General features: G+C 37.5%; 1 protein-coding gene across 2 annotated transcripts in view; it reads right to left on the bottom strand.

Moving 5' to 3' along the window:
• BZW2 (basic leucine zipper and W2 domains 2) overlaps window positions 1–24,355 on the bottom strand; it is a 66,829-nt gene that overhangs the window by 38,937 nt on the left and 3,537 nt on the right. Inside the window, exons 1-2 of one of the 2 annotated variants that reach the window (XM_039472615.2) lie at window positions 11,642–11,744; window positions 7,794–7,858 (exon numbers count right to left, since the gene is read on the bottom strand). In XM_039472615.2, the coding sequence (XP_039328549.1) occupies window positions 7,794–7,851 (58 nt within the window). In that variant the 5' untranslated portion in view covers window positions 7,852–7,858; window positions 11,642–11,744. Of the gene's footprint in view, window positions 1–7,793; window positions 7,859–11,641; window positions 11,745–24,355 lie in introns of those variants that run through there. The other variant, XM_039472614.2, reaches the window with a different exon arrangement.

Here is a 24,355-nt window from a genome sequence, read left to right as displayed (position 1 = left end):
GTGAAACAGACACATGAGCCTGAGAAGTAGTTTGATGTGGTGACTGGGAGTCTGGGTTTGGAAGGAGTTTTAATCTAGACTCTAGCAAGCCCTTGCGGAAGGTTGGCTTGCAGCCAGGTCTTGAACAAAGCAGGGATCATATACTGTTGAAAAGAAGTGAAAATGACAAACTACATGTCAGATGAGGTGGAAATAAGTGAGTGGATTAAAGGTAAAGTGTCTATAGTTCAACTCAAAGGACATTACTCTTTCCTCCCCACCAATAGAGGAGAATAAGACTGGATGTGAGGAGAGACAAGCAAAGGATGAACCCAAAACTTCGAAAGAAAAAAAATCGTTTCATAGATATCTCTAAGAGTAAGGTGAGAGATAGTGAAACAAAAGTGGAGGGAGGGAAGGAAGAGAATACTATAAAATATTTCATAAAGAAAGAGTTCTTGGAAATAAAAAATATGATAGAAAAAGTAAAAAACAGCTGGGCACAGTGGCTCACCCATACACCTGTAATCCCCGCACTCTGGGAGGCTGAGGCAAGCGGATCACGAGGTCAGGAAATCCAGACCATCCTGGCCAACATGGTGAAACCCAGTCTCTACTAAAATACAAAATAATTAGCCAGGTGTGGTGGCGCACACCTGTAGTCCCGGCTACTCAGGAGGCTGAGGCAGGGGAATCGCTTGAACCCAGTGGCAGAGGATGCCATGAGCCAAGAGTGTGCCACTGCACTACAGCCTGGGTGACAGAGCAAGACTCTGTCTCAAAAAGAAAAAAAAAAGAAAGAAAAAGTTTAAAAAACTCAATGGAAGCATTAAGAGAAAGCTAAGATTATCTTTTAGAAACTAGGAAAAAAGGTCAAAGACCTAGAAAATAGTAAAAAGAAGAGAAAAAAGGCAGATCTGTCAAATATCCAAAAAATACATCTAACAGAAAGGTAGAATGACGAAACAAAGCAAAGGAAATTAAAAAAAAAACCTTAATAAACTTCATATAATTGAAAGATGTCAGTGTTCCCAAGCACATGGCTATCTGGGAACCCAGCACAAAGACTGAAAGTGGATTCACACAAGCACATTGACTACTGTGAGATTTCAGAATACTGGGAACAAAGCAACTATCTGAAGTGTCCAGAGCAAAAAACAAAAACAAAAACAAAAACAAAAACAAAAACAAAAAAACAAGGAATCTGTAAAACTGTAAAAAGTGCCGGGCGCGGTGGCTCAAGCCTGTAATCCCAGCACTTTGGGAGGCCGAGGCGGGTGGATCACGAGGTCGAGAGATCGAGACCATCCTGGTCAACATGGTGAAACCCCGTCTCTACTAAAAATACAAAAAATTAGCTGGGTATGGTGGCTCGTGCCTGTAATCCCAGCTACTCAGGAGGCTGAGGCAGGAGAATTGCCTGAACCTAGGAGGCAGAGGTTGCGGTGAGCCGAGATCGCGCCATTGCACTCCAGCCTGGGTAACAAGAGCGAAACTCCATCTCAAAAAAAAAAAAAAAAAGTAAAAAAGTATCAAGAAACTCAGTTGCTCAAGAGAAATACCAGACACCAGAAGATAATTCTTCAAAATTCTTAGAAAAAAGAATTTCCAGCCTAGAATTCTTGTTAGTGTTCAGCCAAAAAAAAATATTTTTTGAGACAGGATCTGTCATCCAGGCTGGATGCCAGTGGCGCAATCTTGGCCCTCCGCAACCTCTGCCTCCTGGGTTCAAGTGATTTTCCTGCTTCAGCTCCCTAGTGGCTGCGACTACAGGTTCATGCCACCACATCCGGCTAATTTTTGTATTTTCAGTACAGACAGGATCTTGCCATGTTACACAGTCTGGTCTCAAACTCTTGGCCTCAAGAGATCCACCTGCCTTGGCCTCCCAAAGTACTGGGATTACAGGCATGAACCACTGTGCCTGGTCCAGCCAAACTATGAATCAAGGGAAGAGCAATATGAACATACATATAATGAAACACCCAAGGCCTCAAAAATAGTTGATAACTCAAGATTAAGTCATGAGATCGCAGGCAAGAGGGAAAAAGCAAGACAGGCAATAGTATTCCTGTGGATAATGGTAAAAGGATATTTCAAGCTTTTCCTTAAGTGTTTTGTATTAAGAGATTCATACAACAAAGGGAAAGGTTAGGGTTGGCTAATTTTAAGCACAGAAAACTAAGCCCCCCAACTCAAGAGAGAATTACACTATTAAAAGGCAACAAAATAGTGTTAATTTTTAAAAAATGCAATCATATCACAGTTCAGCTGTGAATAGCATGTAAAAAGTCACAGAAATTTAAACTCTAAACATTGGTGTAGCTGAAACTATGATACAATGAAAGAATAGAGAAGGACAGGAAGTATGGGGGTGAGGGGAAGCGAGCAATGAAAGAGCTGAATCTTCATTTTCCATAGTAGAAAAGGCATATTTAACATCTCCAACAGAAAAATCAAGAACTAGCCATACTATGTGTATGCATAACCTTGATAGAATTAAAAACTACATTTTAGAACCACACAGCAACTGCCTAGTGGCATTTTAGAACCACACAGCAACTGCTTGTAGTGGTCTAACAGAAGGGCAGGGTTTTAAGTGGTTAACACTAGCCACATCAGGATGAGAACCAGAGAAGAATGGCATTCCCAGTACCAGTCAGAGTCACGCAGTGTGAGATACCATAAAGACACACATAAATTAGCTGGGACAATATTCATCATGAACAAGAGATAAAAAGTCCTTTTGATGCTGTAAGCAAAACATTATGCAGTCAAGAACATGCAAATGGTGACTGCAGAAAAAATATAATTAGGGTCTTGTTGTGTAGAGGGGGAGGAAATGGAGAGGAATTCTAGAGGAATACATTAGGTGGAGCTGGAGGAGGGGATAACTGTTTCCATACAAAAGCAACCCAATGACAGGCACAGAAAACTTCACTTTCCAGTCAGGGTCTAGCCAACAGGCAATTATCCTTCCCTGTTGGAAAAAAGATATTTTCTTTTCTAAAATATGAGAATGGCAGAGATAAAACTACACGCTGTCTATTAAGTCTTGTGACCAGTTTCAAAATCAAATAAGGTCATCCCCACATCCCCACATGGTTGGATGTTGATTCAGGTGGTAGAACAGATTTTGATGATCTGAAAATTACAAATGGAGGCATTGGGAAATATAAGTGGATAAATAAGGAAAAACCCCATCTATGCCAAGAATCCATGCAGAGGAATTTGTTTTGAACTTTAGACACAACTTAAAAACTTTTTTTGTAAAAATATCTTTATTCTTCCATTCCAAAAGAATTACCAACAAAGAGAAAAGGAAGATAGGATATTACAACCAAGGATACTTCAACAGTGAGCAATAGGGTGGTAGTCAAAATGATTACTTACAGGTTGGGAATCTTAAAAAGTCATGATAGACTTGATAGGACTAATAACTGTTTTGCGGGCTGAAAAAAGCTCCCAGCTACTAAAACAAGGTACCCATCAAGAAGACTAGAAAATTCCCACATAAAAAAATGGCAAGAACACTAATGGAAATTTGTGAAACAAGACAACATTTGACCTAATGAGTCTTTTTCATCTGAAACTACAGTAATGTAGTTTGTATTTTATTAGAGGACAGTCTAGCAGAAATACTAACAAAATTTGAATGAAAGTATGCCATTGCCTTCTGGGGTTTCCATTTGGCAGTTCAAGTCTCCCTTGAAGTGAGAAGGATATAATTAGGGTCTCCAATTTAAACCGTGCTGCTGAATCACAATTGTGACACTCAAGAGTTAGTCATTAATAGACCTTGTACCGACACAGAGAAGAAATGGGCCTAATTCTGACACTCAAATATGCCTCCTATACGTTATCTAACTTGCTTACTGTGGGAACCACAGTAACTGGTTAAAAACATGTTAGTGAAGTGATATAATAACAGAACCTACATCCCTTTCTGACTGCCATTGAGGTATAGTACTGAATTTTTTAAATCACATATTTTCTTTCTTTTCTTGTACAATCAACTGTATTTTCTAATTACATATATACATAAACACATATCTTCCTAGATTTAAAGGTTTACTCATTTAGTTATTAATACCACTTACTATAAAGCTAAAAGTGATTTAAAAACCAATATTACATGCCTGAGCATGGTGGCTCCATGCCTGTAATCCCAGCACTTTGGGAGGCCAAGGTGGATGGATCACTTGAGGCCAGTTCTGAGACCAGCCTGAGCAACATGGTGAAACCTCCTGTCTACTAAAAAAATACAAAAATTAGCTAAGCGTGGCAATGCACGCCTGTAATCTCAGCTATCTGGGAGGCTGAGGCATGACAATCACTTGAATCTGGGAGACAGAGGCTACAGTGAGCTGAGATTGCACCACTGAACTCCAGCCTAGATGACAGAGTGAGAATCTAACTAAAACAGCAACAACAACAAAATCATTATCAGAGACCTAAAAATCTCAGGGAGAAACCTGAGCACATGGTCATGCTGAATGCCTGCAGTTTGGCCTTTTTCCCCCTTCTCTCTTGTTTTCAGTAATTATAATCCAATTTTTCTAAAAATGTACAGAAAGACCAGTTCGTTTATTAAATGTTTCATTTAGCAAGGCATAACCCAATTGCTTGGGGAGAAACGTTCATTCTTTCAGATTTCCACAAGCCACAGTAGAAAACATAATTACTTTGGAGAATGTATCATAAGCAAGATGTATTTCATAAAAGAAAAGAGAATCTGATTAGAGTTCTATTATAGAATGTGTCCTACCACGGTGTTTGTATTTTAATGCTAAGCAATAAGAAATAGGTTGTCATATTAACTTGGAATGCAGAAGCACTGGCTTTGCTAAGAAATGTTTCAAAGTGAGGAAATATCTTCAGAGAACAGCCTATCACAAGGACCTTGAAATATCCTCAGCAGTAATTTTCCCCAGCTCTACAAAATTGCTAACCATTTATTTGAAGTCAGCCCCTTCATCATAGCAAAGAAAAGTTAAGGATGAGAAATCATCAGGAGGCATTTCACTACTAAGAGGAACAGAAAATGAGGTTGACTCAATTTTTCCCCCCATCAGCAGTTTGGCACAAAATGGCCCAAGTGTTGCTTAAATCCCCAAGAGATATGAGTTATATAAATTCAGATGAACTGGCAAATAATATATATTTCTCAGTGGCTCTCCCTGAGTACTCCCACAGCACAATTTTGACCACCAAGTGATTCAGGGACAAACCCTGTTCTGAATGAGAGATAACTTTCTGGTTCTAAACTGTAGACAAAATGTAAGGGCCAGTTTACTCGCTGACTCACGTCTGCTATTGTGCAACACATTCTAGGGCCCTCTCTTGAGCTCAGTTCCCGTGAATTCACGTCACACTAATAAAGCCACTTGAGCTGGAGATCCAGCTCTGAGATTAACACGTTCCCCCAGCGGCAGGCAATGGCAAACATTTCTGTGCCACCTAGTTGGACGTATATTGGCTATTGTCACGCTAGTAGGCTCCATGTTACCTTAACTATAATTAAGTTTCTGAACTATATTGTTCGTGACTGATAAATCCTTTCAAAACCTTTCACGTCCTTTCTTCGAAGGCTGCTTTAAACAGTAAGACTATGAATGCATTTTAGTGAGCACTTTGGGTTTGACATCTGCTTCCAGATTCTAGGCAGGAATGTAGTAGGGGACAATCTGTAAGACTAAGATGAGGAGTAAATGAGAAGTGGCTCAGGCTATACTTGTATTCATTCTTCTTATGGGGATAGAACAGAGATGAAAAGACAGGAAAAGGGGAGCACAAAACAGAAAAACTGTACAAAGCGACTATTTTGTGCTTACTTAATTTTTTTTAATCTTCATATTTTACTGTGAACATGAAGCTTCCCAGCAGACAGCAGAGATTTAAATTCAGTCTTACTGCTTCCTAGTGAATCTTACAAATGCTTCTGACCCAAATGATCCATTATATGGCAATTTCTTTTCTGTCTACATGACTAGACTTGCAACTTAAATGGACATAGCACTGCAAGAGAACACAGGCTGCTTAACACTGACTGCCGAAGGAATCTAAACTCAGTTATCAATGAAATAATAGCCCTCCAAGATCAGTACATGGGATTCTGCTCCAACATCTTTTATCTTTATATATACTTCCTTAAATCTTTTTCAGTAATTCCCTTCAACTTTATTTAACTTCATCATGTATATCATGTTTCCTCTTTCAAAAAGTTTCCCTAGTGAGTTTCAGTTCAGCTATTATTATATTCAAGAAGACCTCTATATAATTATGCAAAACTGACTAAATATAAAATCATGTTTAAAATATTCTTGGCTGGCTGTGGTGGCTCATGCCAGTAATCCCTCTGAGAGGCTGAGGCATGAACATCGCTTGAGCCCAGCTTCAACAACATAGCAAGACACTGTCTCCACAAAAAAAAAATTTAAAAATTGGTTGGAAATGGTGGCTCACGCCTGTAATCCCAGCACTTTGGGAGGCCGAGGTAGGCGGATCACCTGAGGTCGGGAGTTTGAGATCAGCCTGACCAACACAGAGAAACCCTACCTCTACTAAAAATACAAAATTAGCTGGGCGTGGTGGCGCATGCCTATAATCCTAGCTACTTGGGAGGCTGAGGCAGGAGAATTGCTTGAACCTGGGAGGTGGAGGTTGTGGTGAGCTGAGATGGTGCCACTGCACTCCAGCCTAGGCAACAAGAGCAAAATTCTGTCTCAATAAATAAGTAAATAAATAGCTGGGCCTGGTGGCTACTTGGGTGGCTGAAGTGGGAGAAGCGCTTGAGTCCAGGAGGTTGAGGCTGCAGCAGCTGTGATTGTACCTCTGCATTCTAGCCTGGGTATCAGAGCAAGACCCTATCTAAAAAATAAATAAGCCAATAACTAACTTAAAATAAATAAATAAATAAAATCATCTTTATACAGGTCAGGTGCAGTGGCTCACATCTGTAATCCCAGCACCTTGGGAGGCTGAGGCAGGAGGACTGCTTGAGACCAGGAGTTTGAGATCCTGTCTCTACAGAAAATTTTTTTAAAAGTTAGCCAGGTGTGGTGGTGTGCACCTATAGTCCTAGGTACTTGGGAGGCTGAGGCGAAAGGACCACTTGAGCCAGGTGTTTGAGGCTGCAGTGAGCTATCATCACACCACTGCCCACTCCAACCTGGGTGACAGAGCAAGTCCCTGTCTTTAAAAAAATAAAATAAAATATTATTTACACAAAATATATGCCAAGATGAGCATTATATTTAAAAAGTCACTCACACAAATAGAAATTTTATCAGTCATCAAAATGGGTCTGTAACTACTCTTCCCACAATTAAAGACATTGAAAAAATGGTTTTTAAGGAGAATTTACAGCAGTAGATTTATTTTAACTTCCTCGTTTCTAAAAAATTTAAAAACTCTTCAATATCTCACTTCCTAATTTTCTTTTCATTTTATCATCTTTGCCATCAATGTTTTCATAAAACAAAGAAAGCAAAAACCAAATACAAATGCTAATGCCAAAACCAGTAAAATTTATCAATTGCCTTCATAACCTCACATGAAAGTAAGACAACCTGAACAAAGATAATTATCCATTCTGTAGATGAAAACAAGTAGCTCAAGCAAATTAAATAACTTGTCCAACATCAAACACCTAAGTAATTGGCAGTTCTATCGTTTGACTGAAGCACTTCAGATTCTACACCAAGAGCTCAAATGAGTAGAATTAGTGAGGTGGGGGAAAACAGGTGTCATTCAGATTCTTCTTCAAGCTTATATTTTGGTTGCAACTTTAAACACACACATACACAACCTACCCCTTTTCCGAGTTTTGAACCGCTGGCCTGTTAGCACTGGCTTCTGATGCTTATTCATAAAATTTCTGAAAACAAAGAAAATAAATATTATGTATTTCAAATAAGCAATTTATATGAAGAATATACAGCTAATATGTTGGGCTGAACATATGTTCAAGCTCACCCATTACTAAATATACTTTTTTTCTTTTTTCCAAGACAGAGTCTCACTCTGTCACCCAGACTAGAGTGCAGTGGCACGATCGCAGGTCACTGCAACCTCTGCCTCCCGGGTCCATGCAATCCTCCTGCCTCAGCCTCCTGAGTAGCTGGGACTACAGGTGCACACCACCATGCCCCTCTAATTTCTTTATTTTTAGTAGAGATGCGGTTTCACCATGTTGGCCAAACTGGTCTTGAACTCCTGACCTCGTGATCCACCTTTCTTGGCCTCCCAAAGTGCTGGGATTACAGGGGTGAGCCACTGCGCCTGGCCTAAATGTACTTTTTAAAATGACATCTAATTTTAACTTGGGCTAGCAAAAATTTTAAAAGTTTACCAATACTCAGTGTTGGCAAAGGACACAGGACAAACAACCACAGATACCAACTTTGACGTAAAGGTTAAATTTCATGCTATATTTTGAGGAAGAATTTGGTGAGTATCTATATATATTTACATGGGCATAACCTTGGTCCAGCAATACCTTACTGGGAATTTATCTTATAGTTTTATTCACATAAGGATGCAAATATACTCGTATATGTAAAAGGATTTAGTTGCAACATTGTTGGACACATTAAAAAATGGAACATGAAATGCCCTCAAATAACTGATAATTTAGCCACCAAGTGGAACACCATGAAGCTTTATGAAAGAATGAATTAGATTTAACTGCACTACATTTCTTTTTTTTTTTTTTTTTGAGACGGAGTTTCGCTCTTGTTACCCAGCCTGGAGTGCAATGGCGCGATCTCGGCTCACCGCAACCTCCGCCTCCTGGGTTCAGGCAATTCTCCTGTCTCAGCCTCCTGAGTAGCTGGGATTACAGGCATGCACCACCATGCCCAGCTAATTTTTTGTATTTTTAGTAGAGACGGGGTTTCACCTTGTTGACCAAGGTTGGTCTCGATCTCTTGACCTTGTGATCCACCCGCCTCGGCCTCCCAAAGTGCTGGGATTACAGGCGTGAGCCACCGCGCCCGGCTAACTGCACTACATTTCTGATCCATATATGTCTATTTTCTGACTATGTATGTGTATTCAATATACATCTCGTCTCATCACTCATTGAGTTACAGTCACATCGATCTCTTTGTTGTTCTTCCAATAGGCCAGGTTAAGTTCTGCGTTCTGAGGTTCTATACCTGCCTCTTTTCAGGAAAGATCTTCCCCAGCTGTCCACATGGCTCTCTTCTTGCGTTCATTCAAGTGCCTCCCTGAGAAGGGAGTTCCCTGACCATCTCCACCAAAGTGGCCCCTTGTCACTCAATCTCCTTACCTAGCTTTATTTTTCTTTAGCAGCACCTGCCATTTTATGATTGTCTGTTTGTTTGGGGTCTAGATCCCCCGTGAGTGTAACCTCCACTAGGATAGGAACCTTGGAGGTTTTTTATTCCATAGTGTTCCTTTAGTGCCTCCATTCTGCATCTTTTACACTGAGCAAAGTATAAACATACAATAAATAATTTTCAAATAAGTTGCTGAACTGATATGGAGACATGCTCAAGGCATATGAGAGTGAAAAACAGCAAGCTGAATAACAGAATGTAAAGCACTTGGCTAAAAGGAGGGTGTATAGAATAAATGGTTTTTAATGCAACAACAATTTAGAAGGATACAAGAAACAGGTAATAGATTTTTTTATTTTTTGGTTTATCTTAATGGACAGGGGCTTGGGTGCTTCATATTATTTTAGTGGATTTAATACACAATTTAAGAAAATGTAGTGTTATCTTTGAAAATATGTAAAGTTTGCTCCACAGACTTCTTAAAAATTGAGACTACCCTTGCTGACATAAAGATAAACTGAAAATATGTCTAGACTGCTTAAATTATGAAGGCCAAACATTCAATATAACATGCATTATTCAAGCAAATTATTTAATCACCTTCCAAAGCTTTTAGACATTCATTTGAAAATGTCTAGATTTCCTTAATTATTTACACCATCAAACAATAAACAATTTACAGTACTCAAGTAATATAATTACTCCTGAAAGTTTTTTTAAAAAATCCTTAAGAACATAAAAAAAAATTTATATATCAAATCTTTCTTCTCACTGCATAAGAGAAACTTGTGCATAAAAAAAAAAATCTGTTTATTATTGAAAACTTTAAGTTAATCATTATTTTAGAAGGGAGACTAAAGTCACATAAAAACACATAAAGTAAATTATTACATGGTTTGAGAAAGAATTTTTATCAACCCTGTAAATTAAAATGAACTTAATACATCTCGTTTGGAGATAAAAAGGTCATTAAGCCAGAATCCGTACCCTTGAGGAACTCACTGGAAGGGATAAAATTCAAACATTTGCAACGCGATGTAATAGTTCAAACAACAGAAATGGAGACCAGGCCAGGTGGCGCCTGTATTCCCAGCACTTTGGGAAGTGGAGGTGGGCAGATAACTTGAGGTCAGGATTTGGAGACCAGCCTGGCAAACATGGTGAAACCGGTCTCTACTAAAAATACAAAAAATTAGCCAGCGTGGTAGCGCATGCCTATAACTCCAGCTACTTAGGAGGCTGAGTCAGGAGAATCGCTTGAACCCAGGAGGTGGAGGTTGCACTGAGCAGAGATTCCCACCATTGCACTCCAGCCTCGGCAACAAGAGCGAAACTCCATCTCAAAAAAAAAGAAAAGAAACACAGACCAGAACAAGAACAAAGTATTTGATTGCTTATGTGTATGGGCCAACAGCAACACACTGAAATCATTACAAATGCTATAAACTTAATCAATGAATTCCAATTTCATTTGATGGATGTTGAAAATAGAGCTTCTAATGCATCATTTATATTCACTGCAAAAGTTTCATTCACAAATTTTCCTGCTGGCATTATAAACAGATTCACTCAGGATCAGCAAATACCTCATTGTTGCAAAGGTGATGATGATATACATGTATCACTGTCTCCATACCTCCCAAATACAAATATTATACAAAATTGATTTGTGTTAGCAAAGAAAAATATGTGTCAAGAATATGGGCCATGTACTAAGACGCAAAAAGAATGTAGCTCAACTAGACAGAATGTCTTCAACAGACTTCTCTACCAACGATATTTTTCTTCTTTTGTCCTTCCTTTTTCTTTCTCTTCCTCCCTTCCTTCCCTCCCTCCCTCCCTTCTCTCTCTACTTCCTTAGAGATGAGGGTCTTACTATGTTGACCAGGGTGACTTCAAACTCCTGGACTCAAGCAATTCTCCCATCTCAGCCTCTTGAGTAGTGGGAATTACAGGTACATACCACTGTGCCTGGCTAAAGATGTTTTTAATTTGTAATTTCAAAAATTCTAAAGTTTGAGTCCTTCCTAAAAGTTTTATTTTGAGGTTTATAATACAAACTCATGGAACTCCCTAATTAACTCTTTGCACCTTGTTTCTATTTCTTTTTTTCTGTTAATGGAGAAGTACCACCAAACACAGCATATGAAAGAACTGCTGTATTTTCAAAATCTTTAGCTTTTATATTACTTCTCCTCTAAGCATAAAAATGTGTTTCTTTATAACCCAGTTATGTGGGCTTACTTTTCATACCCTCAATATATTCCATGTAGAAAAACACATAATAACACGTAAACATAAAAACGTATGCAAGGACTTTCATATAACACCCAAAACTAAAACAAACGAAAACTCACCCACTGGTGGTGACAGACTCAATGAAGATATTCTGCTCTCCAAGAGTGTCTAGGCTTTAGCTGTTACTATTTGGAGCAGAGGCCCCGCTTCCCTCTAAATTTAGCTCTTCATGCTACACTATAATCTGCTCCAGTGAGGGTCAGCCTTTATAAGGTACTCACTGAGCACTTATAAAAGCCCTGGCCCAAGAGAAGCCAAGGACAGTGAATAAGAAACTGCTAGTGTCAATCTAGGAAAATCACAAAGAAAGAGTAACAAAGGCCTATTAGGCCAATGTCAAAGGCTGTTAGTATACTGCCCTACAATGTACAGTTTCAAATCTAATAATTAAAAATACACATGTTTAGAAAAATAAAAGTCTAACAGTATCCTCAGAAACAAATCCCAGTGGGGTACAACCTATGCATCATGACAATTTGGCTTCTGTTTTAAAAACCATAAGCCGGCCGGGCGCGGTGGCTCAAGCCTGTAATCCCAGCACTTTGGGAGGCCGAGGCGGGTGGATCACGAGGTCAAGAGATCGAGACCGTCCTGGTCAACATGGTGAAACCCCGTCTCTACTAAAAATACAAAAAATTAGCTGGGCATGGTGGCACATGCCTATAATCCCAGCTACTCAGGAGGCTGAGGCAGGAGAATTGCCTGAACCCGGGAGGCGGAGGTTGCGGTGAGCCGAGATCGCGCCATTGCACTCCATCCTGGGTAACAAGAGCGAAACTCCGTCTCAAAAAAAAAAAAAAAAAAACCATAAGCCACACACAAAATAAGCACATATTCCACCAAAATGGAATAGTTCCATGGTTTAAAACAGTATTAAAATTGTACATTAAATGGTAAACAAAATGGACTTAAGAATTTCATGTCACCGGGCGCGGTGGCTCGAGCCTGTAATCCCAGCACTTTGGGAGGCTGAGGCGGGTGGATCACGAGGTCAAGAGATCGAGACCATCCTGGTCAACATGGTGAAACCCCGTCTCTACTAAAAATACAAAACATTAGCTGGGCATGGTGGCACATGCCTGTAATCCCAGCTACTCAGGACGCTGAGGCGGGAGAATTGCCTGAACCCAGGAGGCGTGGAGGTTGCGGTGAGCCGAGATCGAGATCGCACCATTGCACTCCAGCCTGGGTAACAAGAGTGAAACTCCGTCTCAAAAAAAAAAAAAAAAAAAAAGAATTTCATGTCATCTAAGAGACTACATTTCTTGGATACTCTACACGGTAAAAGGCTTTAAGAATATGAAAATGGTTCAATCAAATCAAATATTTAAAAATTTGATACTGTATTAATGAACTGAACACTTCTGCATAAATTCCCATTTTAGGTATAAATTGAAAGGTTTTTAGATCTAACCTATTACATCTATTTCACCCTACCTCACTCTGTTAATCTTCTAACTGTCCTAGCACCTTTTGGAAATTCCGTCCCTTAACTTGCAAAAAGACTCTAGGCCCAGGTGTGACAATGAGCCACACTGACATGGATGCATCTTATGGCAACTGTGCACTAATCCTTCCGGCTGCCCAGCCCACTGTAAGTGGATTAGCACCTTTGATGTAGACTGTTGTCTTACCTGAGACTCATCCTTATTTCTCTCCATTTTGGAAAGGAACTGATCTACCAGAGGACTTATCTTCTAGTTGTCTCTACAAGGGAATGACTGCTCCTGTCTAATTATTCAGCACTTTGGTCTTAGATTCTATTTTTGACTGTTCTGGTCTGACTCATCTTTGAACTATGATAACCTGCCTTATGTAACATGCTATATTACTAACATGTGCTATGCATATGTTATTTAAACCACTTTAACTTTATGAGCATATATACTCTAAAGCAGAGAACACAACATTTTTTGTAAAGAAATAAAAGGAAAATATTTTACTCTCTCTGGAGGATATAAGGTTTCTGTTCCAATCAGTCAATTCTGCTGTTACAGTGTGAAAGCAGCCATAGGCAATATGTAAACAAATAGTCATGGCTGTATTACAATAAAACTTCATATTAACATAACAAGTGGTGGACCAGATTGGACCCCCAGGTGGTCCTTTGTGAACACCTGTTCTAGAGCAGTGGATCCAATAGAAGTGTCTGTGATGAAGGAAACGTTCTGCATCAGCAATATCTAATATGGTAGCCATGACTGATCCCTTGAAATGTGGATAGTGACTAGGGAACTAAAAGTTTAGTTTTATTTTATTTCCATTAACTAACTTTGAACAGTGTGGCTAATGGTTACTTATGTTGGGCCATGAAATTCCGATGCAATTCTTATGTCCCAAAATACTTAAATTTGATACAAAGATAAAAATACGTCTAAAGAATAGAAATTTTTAATTAATATTTTTCAAATAAAGTAGCTCTAAGAGTATTCTGTACAAATTTCAAAGCCAGGTGGGTATAGGGAGGAAAAAGAAAAAAATAACACATTTCAAAGTAACACTCTGTGTGCAGTCAATATTGTTTAAGACTTTAGAGAAAAAAGACATTCGCTAATTTTTTATATTTTTTGGTGGAGATGGGGTTTCCTCATGTTGCTCAAGCTAGAAAAAAAGACTTTGGAGTCTAAAAATTGTAGAACAAGAATATCATCCCCAAAGTATAAGATGTTTCATAAAGATGTAACACACAAAACTCAATAAAATTGAGAAACTTCTCAATGCTCATGAAGTACTAATGAAGTACTTTGTGTTCAAGTTTCAAGAATCACCTTTTAATCTATATTTTATATGAGTAAATTTATCTATTATTAAAATAAACTTTAAAAATTACCCATAATTATACACTATTTTCCTTTCCATTAATGCTAAAATTAAAAGAACAACCGACATAAAACCCTTTGAAAATAAAGGAATTCAGAAATCTTCTGGGTTGGTAACATTGTATCATTATTCTCTCCAAAGAAACAAAAACAATTAAGTTGGTTCTAAAAGTTTAAATTATTGACACTCTAAGCAATAAACTAACTATATGCCTATAATAACACTATAAAATTTGTTGCTGCAATAACATAGCTTGTTTAATATCCTGATCATGATTTTGTAACTGCCTCTGTCTACTTAAAATCACTCAGCAAATACAAAAAGCTTAATTACTAACAAATACTCTGAAAGTTGCAGCGTTTATAATAATTGAAAAAAAATTAAAATTTGAAATAGCCAATAGTCCAGCTCTAAAGGCAAAATAAAGTCAAATACTCTCTTTCCTAATATAAAAGTATTGTTGTCATATCCATATTCCCTTCATTCTTATCCTTAATAATATAAAATAACCAAAAAAAAACTTAAAAAAAAAAAAAAAGCATCAAACAGGGTCAGACGAGGATTCCAAGCAATTTGGGAGGTTAGGGCAGAAGAACTGCTTGAGCTCAGTTGGAGACCAGCCTGGGCAACATGGTGAAACCCCGTCTCTTAAAAAATAAAACTAATTTTTTAAAAAGGCATTAAACATATAGTCTCTTCAAAAATGTATATATTTTCCAGTTAAGAACTTTAATGGTGGACTCTTTACTTCTGCCAACTAAAGACCTTCTAAAGAATGATTAAAGCCCAAATGACTTGTGTCATGTGAAAGAGCGCACTTGAGTAAAATATGTTAATGCAAATCTCCTTTAAGAAAACAAACCCTGGGTGTGGCAGCTCAGGCCTATAATACCAGCACTTTAGGAGGCCAAGGCAGGTGGATCACCTGAGGTTGGGAGACCAGCCTGATCAACAGAGAAACCCAGTCTCTATTAAAAATACAAAACTAGCCGAGTGTGGTGGTGCATGCCTGTAATCCCAGCTGCTCAGGAGGCTGAGGCAGAAGAATCGCTTGAACCAGGGAGGTGGAGGTTGTAGTGAGATCAGGCCCTTGGACTCCACCCTGGTGACAGAGTGAGATGTTATCTCAAAACAAAACAAAACAAACAAGCAAACAAAACAAAAAGCCATAAAGGCACCATGATAGTTTTCATTTTATTACAATACTTCCAAAACCACTTTACACCTTAAACTTATTAGTAGACCTAAGTTGTAAATGCTTGTTTTAAAATTCTTTTAAATAAAAATAGAAATATTTAAAAAAAGGACATTTAAAAAATCCATGTATAACCTCTCATAGAAACAAATCAAGGCAACTGCACAATGTCATTTACTTTATCTCAATGAAGCTATTTTCACAAACTTTTAAGAGGTATAAATTAATTCCTAAAATCCTTTCACTCTAGGAATCACTCCCTGGTCTCTAGTTAATGCAATTCTACTTTTCTAAGAGGCCCCTTAAGGTATGTGCATTCCTTCCTCTGGGCGCTTGCACTTTCCCCAGATGGGTTATCTCCCAGGCCCTGCCCTTCCCCCAACAGCTGGCCAGCTCACTCAATCTTCCAGATGGTCTGATTTTGCTGATGTCATTCTTACGTCTTTCAACAGTCTGAACAACACAAACACAAACACTCACACTACCCACATCGTAGCATACTTTGGCTTTTAAAAATTCATCCCCCAAATATACTGTTTCAGAGTATTTTAACAAAGTGCCCTAAAACGTCTACTCTCAATAAGTTAAGACCCTTCTGCCTGAAATTTCAATGAAGTGCTAAGGTTGGGAAAGCCTACTCTAGAGAGGAAATAATGGTAAGCACGCCAGAGATGGTCCCTGCTCTTAAGGGCTGATAATTTTGTACCCAGGTCTAAACATACCAGTGGCAACTAGGCATGTATTTCATTGAACTAATTACTCATATTTGCCAAACGCTAGGTGTCAAATTTTAGAAAAAACAAATTTATCACTGAATAGTCACACCTCAAACCAAAAGTACAGTTATAATGTACAAAATACATGTTTCCCAGTCTCTGATACAAACCATTTATTTTTGAAATTGGTATTTTGGCATCTTATGCAATTTAGGGGGAGGGCAGAGGACAGGCAAGGATATGGGTTTTACAGATAACGCAAAAAAAGCAGCTCAAAGCCAGCGGACAACCTTTTTCTACTTTAGGATATTGCATCAATGGAACCAAAAACAAAAAAGAAAAGAGAAATCTTAATACGCAATGTGTGACTTAACGAAATTGTCTAATTTCTATGCCTTTGAGAAAACAATGACATGCTATATAGATACAGCAAAACGCAATATTCTATATACATGATGTGATCTTGGCTATGTAAAATACACTAACATCAAATGGTGGTCAACATGAGTAGTGGGTTCAAGGCACATTTTATTCTTCTTACCTATACTTTTCTATATTTTCTGTACATAAATATGTATCTTTTTTATAATTAGAAAATTGTATACACTTAAGTGAAAAGGTTTTAATCTCTTTTTGAAGTTCAAACCAATTCCCAAGGAGTCACAAGCAATAACATTTTTGCAAAAAAAGATATGTGCCACAGGATCTAAATATCATTCCCTACTGAAGGAAACCAAGGTTTCTTGGATAAATGGTTGATTCCAAGGTTGGTGCAGGGGACATTCACTATGATCCTGGGACATCTTGTGTTAGAAAATTCAAATGTGCCTAAAAAAAAAAATCAAGCTAGATCAAAACAACACAAGAGCCATCTTGAGGATGATTCGACTGGCCTAGCCCAGGATAATTTGAGGATCCAAATAACTAAGGACAACAATAGCTAATAACCCATTCAACAAAATACAAACCCACAGGTCCACGCTCGTAACTTTTATTCATTTTAAAGAAAACAAATTTTTCAGTACACAAGGAAAGGAAAGTACGTACAAGATTTTCTTTCAGTAGAATGTCAACTAATAACAAACAGAGAATGAAGCAGTGAATTAGAAAATCGCTATTTTGCAATAATTATGTCAAAAATTGATTTGTGCAAGAGTCATCCATGTATGCTAAACCTATATAGGTGTGTGTGTGTGCTGGGGAGTGCTTGATGATCAACAGGATACTGACATGGCCTCCAAACATCTTCACATAAATAAATTAAAAAATAGTAACTACACATTGGGGAAACAAGACAATCCCTTAACCAAAGGACAACAGACAATCACCGCAACTCCAGATGTTTTACACTTAGAACATACTGTTCATGTGGTATTCTAAACCAAAATACATGACCCAAATATCTAATCATGAGGAAATATATGTATATCTAGGGACATTCTCCAAAACAACTGGTCTGTATTCTTCATAAATGGCAACATCTTTCTAAAACAAAGGCTGAAGAACTGTTCCAGGAGAATTAAAAGGACATTGCTAAACGCAGTGCACATTCCAGGACTGAATACTGTACTGGGAAAAAATATGTATGTATATATAATCATCCATATATATATATATTCATCTATATAGTCATATATACATATAGATGTATAATATATATATGACACTATTGGGACAACCTAAGAAGTTGGAGTATAGACTATAGGGATAAAATTATGGTTTCTATGTTAAATTCACTAAATTATTTTTACACTGTCGTTCTGTAAGTAAAATATCTTATTTTTACAAAATAAACACGGAAGAAATAAGGGATAAAGGCAGAAAGTGTATGCGACCTACTTTCAAATGATTATAAAATTGATTATGTATACATAGAACCATTGGGCAATGGCAAACACAGGAAGCCATATGTATTTTAAGGCCAGGAGTGATGGCACAGGCCTGTGATCCCAGCACTTTGGGAGGCAAATATCGTATGATTTCAGTCATGTAGAATCGAAAAAAGTTGGTATTGTAAAAGTAGAAAGTAGAATAATAGTTTCCTGGAGACAGAGGAGAGAACAGGAGTGGAGCAGGGATGAGGAAAGACTGGCGAGCAGGTACAGTCACAGTTAGGAATAATGAGCTCTAGTGTTCTATTGCACAATACAGTTATTATAGTTAACAATAATGCATCATATACTACAAAAGAACTCGAAGAAAAGATTTTGTTTGTTCTTACCACAAAGAAATGACAAGTGTTCGATGTAATAAATACGCTCATCACCCTGACTTAATTATTACACATGTATATGTGTATGGAAACACCACATTGTACCCCATATGTGAACAATTACTGTATGACAGTTAAAAACAAAACTTTAAGAAGCCATTCAAAAAATTATTTTTTACAGAGTATTTTAAATATTTTTCAAAGCAATACACATAAATACAAAATGTTATATAGTAACAAGTGATTTTTAAAAAATGTTTTCTAGCATTTACCCATCAAAGTAATTTTTTCCTTCAACAAAGAAAAACTATAAATTAATAATGGTTCCATTAACCGAAACTCCTTTTAATTAATAGATTAACAAACCTTTTTTAGAATTTTCTCTAGAGTCTACAGATCATTCTTTTGATTATCCTTAATGATGAGAAATTTTATTGTTTGATTGAAGATCTAATTTTAGAAAATTGCCAGTTATAATTCAGAGTCTAATCCATTGAAAAAAGTAGATGGCCACTTTCAAGCTATCTGTTGTCTCTAGGCAGGTTTTTATAACAAAATGCTGAAAAGAAGCAAAAAAGTAAGTGATCAAGGTGACTGCACTTTTATTGAAAGTGAGAGGTAACCTTCAAAAATGACTGATTATAAGATCGGCTCCTCATGCATATTATAGAATATTCAGGAAAAAATTAGGAAAAACTATCAGTCTAACTTTCAGCAATGACCACTGTTCACATTTAAACATAGTATATAGGTCGGGCATGATGGCTCATGCCTGTAATCCCAGCACTTTGGGAGGCTGAGGCAGGTGGTTCACCTGAGGTCAAAAGTTTGAAACAAGCCTGGGCAACATGGTGAAACCAGGTATCTACTAAAAAATTCCCCAAAATCCACAAAACATTTAGCCAGGCATAGTGGTGCATGCCTGTAAACCCAGCAACTTGGGAGACTGAGGCACGAGAATCACTTGAACTCCAGAGGCAGAGGCTGCAGTGAGCCAAGATTGTGCCACTGCACCACAGCCTGACTGACAGAGCAAGACTCTGTCTCAAAAAAAAAAAACAAACCAAAAAAAAAAAACTTCCAGTGTTTTTATGTTTTTTATGGGGGGTGGTGGTGGTGTTACATATAAAAAGAAAATAAAATAAAATTCTACCATCCTTTCTCAAATTACACTAAATTACAATTTAAAAATTATTTGCATTTGGACTTGGAGCTATATAAATTGATTCAGTGATATCCTCTAGAATCTTTATTTTAAAAGTCATCTGTTCCACTGCATCACTTTAGGAAAAGCAGAAACTCTTATAGAGAGGTAAATGTCCTTGAAATTTGTTAATAATAGTATAATTTGGCCCGGTGCAGTGGCTCACATCTGTAATCCCAACACTTCGGGAGGCTGAGGCGGGTGGATCACAAGGTAAAGAGATGATCCTGGCCAACATGGTGAAACCTCGTTTCTACTAAAAACACAAAAATTAGCTGGGCGTGGTGGCGTGTGCCTGTAGTCCCAGCTACTCAGAAGGCTGACGCAGGAGAATCTCTTGAACAAAGGAGGCAGAGGTTGCAGTGAGCTGAGATGGAGCCTGGAGACAGAGCAAGACTCTGTCTCAAAAAACAAACAAACAAAAAAACGGCCAACTCTGCCTTCCTTGGATTCTCATGTCTCAGTCTCCCAGGTAATTAATTTTTGTATTTTTTTTTTTTAGTAGAGATGGGGTTTTGCCATGTTGGCCAGGCTGGTCTTGAACTCCTGGCCTTAAGTGATCTGCCCACCTTGGCCACCTAAAGTGATGGGATTACAGGCATGACCCACCATGCCCAACCAGTCTCTATATTATTTTAACTAATCATGTAAAACTAAAACATTTTGAGCTTCACGCAGTAGAAGAGAAAGATGGTTTTATATTAGATTTACTTTCCACCTAGAGGAAAGGAGCACACACAACACTGACCTTTCTAACTGAGGCTAGTAAACCCAGGGATGAAAATCAGCAAGGAGTGGAGTGGCAGATGCCAGAGAACAAGTTAGTTTATATAGACACAAAACTGCTGGGAGTGTTGGTGACTATTAGCCCAATGGGAAATCAGAAGATAAGTTATTATAGTAAAAAGGTATTGAAGTGTTTGCCTTTCTTCAGAGGATTTTAATCAAGGAAGAGGGGAAAACAAAATCTTCACCAAAAAAAGAAAGAAAGAAAGAAGGAAAAACAAAAGCAAGGCCTAGACTAGTAACCAGTGAGAGAATTCTGGTTCGGAGCAAATGCTTAACCTTAATAATGGACCTTCAGGAAGCTCAAAGGTGGTGGTAGGCATGAGTCCAAATACTTGCTCACTTATTAGTTCTCTCAACCAAGAAACTCCCATCCTCCCAGAAGGGGACCTGCCCAAGCCTGTCTAGCAGATGAAGCTTTATTTGAAGAGTTGCACACACACAAAGTTACTTTCCATACGCATGCTTATTACACAATGACAGCATGAACTGGATAGAAATGCCAAGCCTAGTCTAGGACACACTGATGATATGGGACCAGATTCCCTGACACAACTTTATAGAAGTGGACCATAAAAACTTGAATTAAAAAAATAAAAAATAAAACAGAACTAGTACAGAGCTACAAACTCTCTTAATCATACTTCTTAAAAAGGTTTAAGCCAGGTGCAGTGGCTCACACCAGTAATCTCAACACATTGGGAAGCCAAGGCTGGTGAATCATCTGAGGTCAGGAGTTCAAGACTAGCCTGGCCAACATGGTGAAACCCCATTTCTATTAAAAATACAAAAATTCGCCAGATGTGATGGCAGGGGCCTATAACCCCAGCTACTCGGGAGGCTGAGGCAGAAGAATCACTCGAACCCAGGAAGCAGAGGTTGCAGTGAGCCGAGATTGCGCCATTGCACTCCAAATTGGGCAACAAGAGAAAGACTCCGTCTCAAAAAAAAGGCCCAAATCTACAGTCATTTATTTACTTGTTTACAAATACACTAGGTCTGGTACTGGTCAACAGGGATGAAGCAAGCACGAAATCAGGCAAGTTTCATAGAGATCACTTTGTAGCAGGTAGAGTTTTGTTCCAAGTATTGCACAATCGGGCAGAGCAAGTCAGCAAGCACTGACGGTCTCTAGTATGTTTAAAGACAACGTATGATGCATTCGAGTTGCAGTTGTGTTTATTAACGTTTTAACAAATAAGTGCATGTTTTTTTACTTTTAATCTTTTTTCTTTTTCACCTGCAACTGTCTTTTATTACAACTCGATGTTTTTTTACTTTTTAGCTTACAAGTGGCATCCATGTGGAAGAGAATACTTTGAAAACCGTGGATCTAAGCCCAGTCCCTAAGCTAACCCTCAGATAGGCACTGAGATGTCAAACCAGTTGGTTGAGGTCAGGAATTCCATTTTAGCATTGGTAAGACAGTAGAGATCAAAGCAGAAAGATCCCTGCCCATGTGGAGCTTGTGCACGTGGAAGAGTTGGGGCCAGAACCCAATCCACTGTCTCCACTCAGCGCATTTTTCTAGGGAGCCAACTAAAGCTGTTGCAATGTCTTTGAGAATTATTTATCTGATTCTCGAAGGCAGCTTTTTCATTATTTGCCTCATAAATTTTATAGTTTGGAATTAGGTGGAGGAGAGCACAAATATTAATTTAAAGTTGAGTTCAGCACTTGGATAAATTGAATTAGCATATGCTACTTCCAAAATACCAAAAAGTTCTCCATAGAGTTTCTACTAAGAAAAAAAGGCATTTATCTTTAAAGAGAGAATTTAAGAATACTGCCTCTTAGGGACATACAAATATTAGAAAATTTATGGCACCATAAGTTCTAGCACTATAGGATCCAGTTTTTAAATTGTTTCCTGCAGAAGCTCAGCTCTAACAAAAACACAATCTTCACACTCCAAATACTAACACCGCATCCTTTTCCTCCAGCCAGCAGTTTCCTCTGCACCATCAACTAGGGGTTCTCCTTCCTGTTTATAACAGTCCCATTCTATTACCTTGTATACTAAGAAAAACATGACTTTTTTTTTCTTCTTAGAAATGACCATAAATCCAGGTTAGTTTGAAAAGCATTAAAGTCTTCTCTGTGGATATATACAAAGGATGATAATAGAATATCATAAAACTACACATCCATTAGTAGCTTACAATATATTCTCTATAGTGATAAATGTTACTATCCCTTATTATTTATCTCTGACCCAGGACTTTTCTTGAGATTTATTTAGAAGTCCTCAAAAATAACAGTACACCTGTTATATTTTTAAAGTTTGCATCTAGCATAAAAATAAGTTGAGATGTGAAAAGAAAAAACGTAATTCAACATCTGATGCCAAAAATAATTCTACATCTTTTCTACAAAAATATTAATATTTTCAAACTTAAAAGAATTAAAGATAGCCAAGAATTATACTATCTAGTAGTATACAGGGCACTATACTATTAGATTATACTATCAAATAGTAACTGGGTATTATTCTTTCTTATTGTCGTTACACTTTTTTCCTTTCATTTTTGACATAAACTTAAAAAACATCAATGGAAACACCTACTGCTAAAAATGAAGACAGAATAATGAGAACATTGTCTTTTCGGCATTTCACAAAGAATAGTTCATTCAGTGAGTTATCTAAACCTTTATTTTCAAAGTAGTTTACAAATATGACTATCTGAACATCTTTGGCACTCTTCACTCAATACATGCCAAATTTAGAACAGGGCAAATCATTTCGCTTGGCACCTAGCTGCCCAAAAGATATTTGCTAAAGAGCACCACAGCCTCAATACACAGACAATCAGAGTGAGTTAAAAATGAAAAGTATTCTTGTTTCTGACCCGCTAATATTGGTGGATTTCATATTAATTAAGCATTATTTTAAAATCCCAAAGTGTAGGATGACATGTTATAAATGACACTTCATATATCTAAAACACAACAAAAAAAAAAATTTAAACATCAAAAAATAATTGTAGAAAATTGCACAAATCAGAAAGTAGGTGTCTGAGTAAGTATTCAGTCAAGTAAACACTGAGTAAGAACCCACCAGTCACACCTTATCCTGGGCCTGCACCTGATTTTCCTAGACTAATATATTTATCCTAACAGTGCTGAAATTGCTCGAAACAGTATTGGTACTCCTTTTTTTGGAATGCCTTCTAAGTTAGACAATGAGGCATAAAAGAAAATCAGTATCTCTATTTCATTCACAAGTTGATTTTCTCAAACTAAATATATCTGTACCCCTTCTTCAGAATTTTCTGCAAATTACTTTGTCAATTTTCAAAAAAGATGAAGATTAACTACTGGTAAGATATTCATCAATTTGTTTCACAATCACTGAGTAATGCCACCATGCTTTTAGTTTTGTGGAGAAGTTAAAATGTGATATGAAATGTTTATGGAAATGCATTGTTCACAAGACAGTTCTTTGCAGATTTAGGTGTAACTGCTTTAAAACTTAAATGAATAATCACATAAGAGAAACTCCAAGTATAGAAAAAAGAACATTTGTATTCATATTACTTTCTTATGTTGTGTTAAAAAAAATTTCTTAGAGGCTGTAATACTTCCAAATTTTCTTTTTAAAACTTCATTATGAAAAATCTCAAATAGATCCAAAAGTAGAGTGAACAGTATAATCAAGCAAATGTACTCATCACCCATCTTCAACTGTTAACATAATCAGTTTTATCTCATCTATATTCTCATTCAGTCTCTCTTCCTTTCTGTCACAGAATTATATTAAAGCAAATCTCAGATGTCTTATCATCCAGTTCTGAAATAATTCAGTTCCTATCTCTAAAAGATAAGTAATCTTTTAAAAAA

This window comes from Saimiri boliviensis, chromosome 10, assembly GCF_048565385.1.
Source record: "Saimiri boliviensis isolate mSaiBol1 chromosome 10, mSaiBol1.pri, whole genome shotgun sequence".
In the NCBI taxonomy this organism is placed as follows: Eukaryota; Metazoa; Chordata; class Mammalia; order Primates; family Cebidae; genus Saimiri; species Saimiri boliviensis.
Note: the sequence above shows the minus strand (reverse complement) of the source record. Positions and strands in the feature narration are given on the sequence as shown.